This window comes from Phoca vitulina, unplaced genomic scaffold (assembly GCF_004348235.1).
Source record: "Phoca vitulina isolate PV1807 unplaced genomic scaffold, GSC_HSeal_1.0 scaffold7, whole genome shotgun sequence".
Lineage (NCBI taxonomy): Eukaryota > Metazoa > Chordata > Mammalia > Carnivora > Phocidae > Phoca > Phoca vitulina.
This window is the reverse complement of record NW_022589710.1, coordinates 33,653,009-33,660,194: the sequence shown is the minus strand read 5'-3', so window position 1 is coordinate 33,660,194 and position 7,186 is coordinate 33,653,009. Positions and strand designations below refer to the sequence as shown.

The 7,186-nt window shown below is 45.4% G+C and overlaps 1 protein-coding gene across 1 annotated transcript; it reads left to right on the top strand.

The window, feature by feature from the left end:
* Positions 1-544: 544 nt before the first annotated feature.
* On the top strand, positions 545-2,066 carry TMEM30B (transmembrane protein 30B). The gene has a single exon (XM_032404614.1). The coding sequence runs from the start codon at positions 545-547 to the stop codon at positions 1,604-1,606; it is 1,062 nt and encodes a 353-aa protein (XP_032260505.1). The 3' UTR covers positions 1,607-2,066.
* Positions 2,067-7,186: the final 5,120 nt, after the last annotated feature.

Sequence of the window (7,186 nt, the reverse complement as noted above, 5' to 3'; positions counted from 1 at the left end):
TTAATAACCTGAAATCTTCAAGTCTCCAGGAGCCACGGTATAATCTCTCAGCGAACTTTGTGCTGGAGGTTGCAGCTCCTCCGATCTCAGGAAAAGTCTGGCCCAGGCACTCTACTCACTTGGAAGGCGGAAGCGAAGGTGGTACCTGAGCAAGGCACGGGCCGCTCAGAGGCAGCCTGGGGCCGCCACTCACCTCGGGGAGGAGGAGCGGGCTGCCGGACCCACCCAGGTGGGGAGGAAACGCGAGCCCTGCGCCGGCCAGGTGAGGAAACCAACGCCCGCCCCGCTCACCTCCGAGGAGGCGGGGCGCCGCTGCCGCTTACCAGCAGGGGCGGAGCCGGCCCGGCTCACCTGGGCAGAGGCGGAACTGAGGGGATCAGGTCACCGCACGGAGAACACTAAGACTCACCTGTGCGGGGGGCCGGAGGCGGGGCCAGCCCCCAAACTCACCTGAGCCGGCGGAAAGCTGAGCCGGGAGCAGCCCCCGGCTGGCCGCTTGTGAGTGCCACTCCGCCCGTCCCCCGTCCGACCCGGCGCGGCCGCCATGACCTGGAGCGCCACGGCCCGGGGCGCCCACCAGCCCGACAACACGGCGTTCACGCAGCAGCGCCTTCCCGCCTGGCAGCCGCTGCTGTCGGCCAGCATCGCGCTGCCGCTCTTCTTCTGCGCCGGCCTGGCCTTCATCGGCCTGGGCCTGGGCCTCTTCTACTCCTCCAACGGCATCAGGGAGCTCGAGTACGACTACACGGGCAACCCGGGCACCGGCAACTGCTCGGCGTGCGCCCTGGCCGACCAGGACCGCGCGCCGCCGCTCCGCTGCTCGTGCTCCTGGTACTTCTCGCTGCCGGAGCTCTTCCCGGGCCCCGTGTACCTCTACTACGAGCTGACCAACTTCTACCAGAACAACCGGCGCTACAGCGTGTCCCGCGACGACACGCAGCTGAGCGGGCTGCCGAGCGCGCTGCGCCACCCGGCCAACGAGTGCGCCCCCTACCAGCGCCGCGCCTCCGGCCTGCCCATCGCGCCCTGCGGCGCCATCGCCAACAGCCTCTTCAACGACTCCTTTTCGCTGTGGCACCAGCGCCAGCCCGGAGGGCCGTACGTCGAGGTGCCGCTCGACCGCACCGGCATCGCCTGGTGGACCGACTGCCACGTCAAGTTCCGCAACCCGCCGCTGGTGAACGGCAGCCTGGCGCTGGCCTTCCAGGGCACCGCGCCGCCGCCCAACTGGCGCCGGCCGGTCTACGAGCTGAGCCCCGACCCGAACAACACCGGCTTCATCAACCAGGACTTCGTGGTGTGGATGCGCACGGCGGCGCTGCCCACGTTCCGCAAGCTGTACGCGCGCATCCGCCAGGGCAACTACTCGAGCGGCCTGCCGCGCGGCGCCTACCTCGTCAACATCACCTACAACTACCCGGTGCGCGCCTTCGGCGGCCACAAGCTCATCGTCTTCAGCAACATCTCGTGGATGGGCGGCAAGAACCCCTTCCTAGGCATCGCCTACCTGGTCGTCGGCTCGCTCTGCATCCTCATGGGCTTTGTCATGCTGGGCGTCTACATTCGCTACCAGGACCAGAACGACGAGGACGAGGACGAGGAGTGATTCCTGCTTTAAAAGTAGCCTTCCGGCTATTTGCCAGAACTTGCCTGCAAGCTTCTTAGACTTCTGCCCATCAATTCCAATTCCAGTTCCAGCCTTGCCTCACTTTTCCTCCTGTTGTGATGCCTGGACCAGACGGAAGAATTACACTCAACTAGGGGCTACCAGAGTCTTGCTGGGGTGTTTGGACTGCAGAATGAGACATCCTTGTACATTCTCCCCATCTTCACGATTTACCGAGTTGACATGTTAGGTTCTTAAAGTCCGCGGCATTTGAGTGTGGAAGAGACAGTGGAGATTCCTGTTCAACTTCTATCTGATGAAGACTGAGACCTAGGGACGTTAAATAACTCATTCAAGGTCACGCAGCTATTCATTGGCTCCTGACTGTGACTCTAACTTTTATCACAACACCCTGGCTTTCTTTGGGGGGCAGGGGAGGGGGTGTTGAGGGAGAGAGTGAAGCCCACAAATAACTTGCAGAGGTGTAGAGGGGTGGGAGAGAGTATACTTGTTAAAAAATGTGGGCAGATTGGAGACACCAGACCCATTTCTGACACACTAAGGCTGGAGTGAGACCCCGGAAGCTGTGTTTTAACAAGCCTGTCTGGAGATTTCCTCCTGTATTCCCTCAGATTCAGGAATCACCGTCCTGAACCAGGGAGCAAGTAGAACACTGTATGTTCCCCTGTTTCCTCATGTGTCTGAGGTTGGGCCTGAAGCAGTGACCTGCATCCAGCTTTTCAGGTAGTCATTTGTTCCCAGGGTCAGTGACACAGTCATAATATTGCAAGTCTTGGCCAGCATCCTGCCTTCAACATAGAAAGCTCTCCATAATTTGTGGAATGAGTGGGGGGAAAAACTTGCTATCTCTAGAAATCTGGCATACTGATTTGCAGGACAGGGTTTGTATCAACGTACTTAGTATTGGAGGGTTAAAGTGAAAAAAAAAAACAAAAAACAGTTTGCCAAGTACTGTATAGAAACTTGAAAATGCCAGGTCACTTTGCACAGCTTGGAGTGAGTGTTTTATCTTCAGAATCAGATAGATGGAAGGGGTCTTAGAGGGGAAAATGATTTCCCTGAAGTCATATCTGTGTCTCCTGACTCCTGACTCAGCCCTCTTTGTCATCTAAATTATTTTTTATGCTTAGAGAAAAAAGTTTTCCTTCATGCATACATTTTTCCCTGGAGTCTAAGAGAAAACTTTTTAATCTATGTTCTCAAATGAAGCATGCTTATTTCTAGTAATTGTTTGAAATGAATGCTAAGGAACATAGTCATATATGTTATCTAGAATCTTAAGAATTATTTGAAAACTTCAAGATAATCTTAAAGTCTGACTACTCTAAAATTACCCTACCGTATATAAAGTTATTCTAAGCAATAGATTTTTTTGGTAGTTTCAGAGGTAGAATTTGGTGATTCATCAGTTGCATATAACACCCAGTGCTCATTCCATCAAGTGCCCTCCTTAATGCCCATCACCCAATTACCCCATCCCTCACCCCTCCCCTCCAGCAACCCTCAGTTTGTTTCCTAGAGTTCAACATCTCTTATAGTTTGCCTCCCTCTCAGTTTTCATCTTATTTTATTTTTCCTTCCCTTCCCCTATGTTCATCTGTTATGTTTCTTAAATTCCACATATGAATGAAATCATATGGTATTTGTCTTTCTCTGACTGACTTATTCCTAAGCAATAGATTTTTTTAAAAAATCACCTTCTTTTTATGGCAAAATAAAAACAAAAAATCCTTAGTGATATCATCTTAACCAGTTTATTTCCTGAAAGTAAACAATTATTTGGTATTCTGTCCGAATCACCCAGTACCTGCTCTCTTTTATAGCTGCTTTCCAGTTACTACTGTTTTTGCTCATGCCTGTAAGGTAGTACAAGACTTTGACATATTTTTTTTAGTAGCCGAAGAATATTGAATTGTATTGAATAATTTACATTAATGTTATACTCTATTCTAGTTCTTTGAAAATTAATAATTGATGGACAGCATGCATGTTCACTGCCATCTGTCTCCAACCTTCTGGAGTAGTTGTGAGTTAATATTTCTGCCCCACTATTTTACAGAAACCAAAAAATATTTTGGTCATTCTAGTGTGTTGGCTTCCCAGTTCCTGAGTGTGACACAATTTTGTCAGATTGCATGTTGTGATTTTAGGCTATGAAAATCTGATTATATGTATATAGGATCATTTTTATTTATTATGAATGTTTGGTCAAGCAGCTCACTAGCCTAGCTTTCTTTATGTTGGATAAGAGAATTTACTACTTTTTTATTGTGTGGCTGGGAGCAACCATGTATTTTGCTATCATTTTTACAATATTTGGTCCATTGCTATAAAATTTTTAATGAGACTACAAAATTTAAGGTATTCTGATTAAATCAATGAATGTGGTTCCAGGCCCTATTCTCTGGGCTTTTGAAAGAGAATAAAGGTTATATTTGTCTTACCTTTGTTATCATGTTTGCTTAATTCTTTTGAACTATGATCTTAAAGGCACAAATGGTACCAACCACTTTGTTCATTTGTTATTAGCAGGTTTTTATTGCAGCAAGAAAATCATCTTTCAAAATAAGGCTCAGAGTGAACTCAGTCTTTTCAGTGTTAACTTTCCTAAAACAGAATTTGAACTTACATGAACATTGTCAACGTAATATGAATTAGATGATCTTCAACTATTACTTGAATTTGGTAAAATGTGGTCAATTTAATAAATAGTATGAAAATTTATTAAAGAATATGATTATAGCAGTCTTCTCCATTTCTGCATTTTACTCAAATTCTAAATTGCAATTATTTGTTGGGTTTTTTGAACTACAAAGCCTCAAAAACTTTACAAACAAAAATATAAAGCATTTTCCTGTGATGATCCCTGTGCTGTAGCATTTTGTTTGATATCTCAGGATTCCAGCTGGGCTTAAATTTTCATGTTGCCTAGTAAATGCCCCTAGCTAGAGCTATGTCTTCTGGAATGAGACAGAAAAGATTGAACCTCAACAACTGGACTGGAAATGTGCTTTGATCTACCTTGTAAACTAAACCACAAACAAAAGAGAAACAAATGTGGTCAGTGGGAAACTCCCAAAACAATAACATAACAAGAAAAGACTCCAGGTATCTCCAGGATCAAATCAACTAAACAAACAATTTACTAACTATGCAATCATTAAAAATCAGAGACAGAATAATAGTCTGGGATTTCTGTTAGTAACAAACACATCTTCGCAATGTACAACCACAACCCTTTCTGCCTCACTTTAAATCCGGTCCTCTCTTCTTGTCATTGAAGATCTCAACAACCTTGAGCAAGTTCTCAAAGTAAGTTATTGGTAGAGCTGCAATGTAATCAATTCCTTATATTCCTTATATGCTCTTGGATATAAGTGATCACTGACTATAATAATAGTAAATTCCCTCTTTATTTTCTCAGGCACTTTTTTTTTTTTTTTTGCATCCCAGATTTTTTTCTTCTGTAGCTAAAACATAGCTGACTGATTTTTAGATGACAAAGTAAAAACCTTCAACTTTTTTCCCCCAGTGGAATTTCTCTTAATTCCTCTCCAACAAAAACAGTAGTTTTTAAAATGTCATTAAGAAGGCCTTAATGAATCTCACTACCTTCCCGAAGAGATCTTACATGAGAGCAGCACTTTGTATAAAGAATTTGCAAAACCTGGGACGCCTGGGTGGCTCAGTCGGTTAAGCATCTGCCTTCAGCTCAGGTCATGATCCCAGGGTCCTGGGATAGAGCCCCACATCGGGCTCCTTGCTCAGAGGGGAGCCTGCTTCTCCCTCTCCCTCTGCCTGCCATTCCCCCTGCTTGTGTGCTCTCTCTCTCACTGTCAAATAAATAAATACAATCTTAAAAAAGAGACAGAGAGAGATTTAAAAAAAAAGAATTTGCAAAACTTGCTAACAGCATTGACTCTATGTATACAGCCATCCCACAAATTGCCCTGATAAGACTAACAACATGTAATCGGGAAAAAACCGCTTCCCCACTGGTTTGCCACCTGGCGCTATGATTCCCACCATGTAGATGAAGTCAGTGCAGCACGCTGCATTCCTTATAGCGTGTACTTGGCCAAGCAGCTCATCATAGAGAAAAATCTTGGAGGTGATGAAACCCAGCAGAGACTATTGGCGGACGCAGAGACAGGAGAGGGGGAATAAGAGGGAAAGATGAGGTTTAGAGCCTGAGACATTTTTCTGAGCCAGCAAGGTGTCCAGAAGTTAGGGAGGGGGCTGGCAGCAAAGGGAGCCCATCACAGAGGGCAGAGCTTACCAGCGGGCTCATGGGCCACGAGGCTTTTGAGAAATTCAGTGAGCAGTGGCTCACCTCCTTCTGAACCCCTCAGCTTGTCTTTTTGATCAGTTTGAGTATGATTTATCTTTTTCCTTAGAAGCAAAAGGTATTACTGTCAAGAACATTTGTTAATAGCCTTGCCCTCCACATTGAGCTTTTAACTAACTTCCCATTAGAGTGGCTGCAACTTTACATTACTGATGAAAACTGTAAATGATGTGTCATTAATAATGATACTTTGTTCTTCTAAAAGGCCTTTGTTCTGAAAGTCCAAGGTGCTTAACACTATGTGGTCTCATTAATCTTACCCACCAAAATGCATGAGCTTTTAGAAAGTCATCAAGACTGATGAGGAGGAAATATATTCCTTTCTCATATTCCTTTCTATTTTGCTCTTTTTTTTTTTTCAGAACTTTCTAAAAGTAAGTAGTATTCTAAAACAAAAGCATAAGTTCTGGATGTGGCAGTGATAGTCATTTAAATGGGCCACTTGAGTGTTTTCCAAGGAAGACTTAATTCTTGTTATGATTTTAATAGGTAAAAGACAGTTCCCGTTTGTTTTAAAGAATCCAAAATGGGAGAAGCAACACTTCCTATTCATCATGATCGAATGTAAAATACTTTTTATTCTTTTCCCAAAAGGCTTTAGACTTATGTTACATTAACATAATTTGCAAATAATTGAATTATGCTATTTCTCAAATTTTACTTAAAGGGGCAAATTAGCTCATACGTTCACTTCCACAAATCTTTAAAACAATATTGAACATCACATAGATAGATGGCATCGAACCCTGCCTTTTATCCAAGCTCAAATTTCCAAGGGCCTATGGGACACACCTAAATGTCTTATAGGGAGCATAAGCTCCTCGTGGTCAGCGCTAACTCACTGGCCTCTTCTCCAAGCCCACTCTTCCAAAAACAGTCCTGGTTGCTGAAAATGACTCTTCTCTCTTTCTCTCAATCACCCAAACCAAAACTCTGAACTGCTTCCTTGACTCCTCCCTGTTTTCTTTTACATCCAAATAGTTACCAGATCCTGTTGCTTCTATATCCCAAATGCACTTTCAATCAGGTCTCTGTCACTGCTCTGGCCCAAGTCTTTGTTATTTCTCATCTGGAAGTTGGAGGAGCCTGCTAATTGGGCTCCAGTTTATTCTCCACATCTCAGCCACAACGAGCTAGCCAAAACATAAATCTCATCCCGTTCCCCTCAGCTTAAAAATCTCTCATGTCCATGCACAGCCTCCGGGGGTGGG

Excerpts from the sequence above, each read along its gene's own strand:
- TMEM30B (XM_032404614.1), top strand. The coding sequence starts at position 545 with ATGACCTGGAGCGCCACGGCCCGGGGCGCCCACCAGCCCGACAACACG.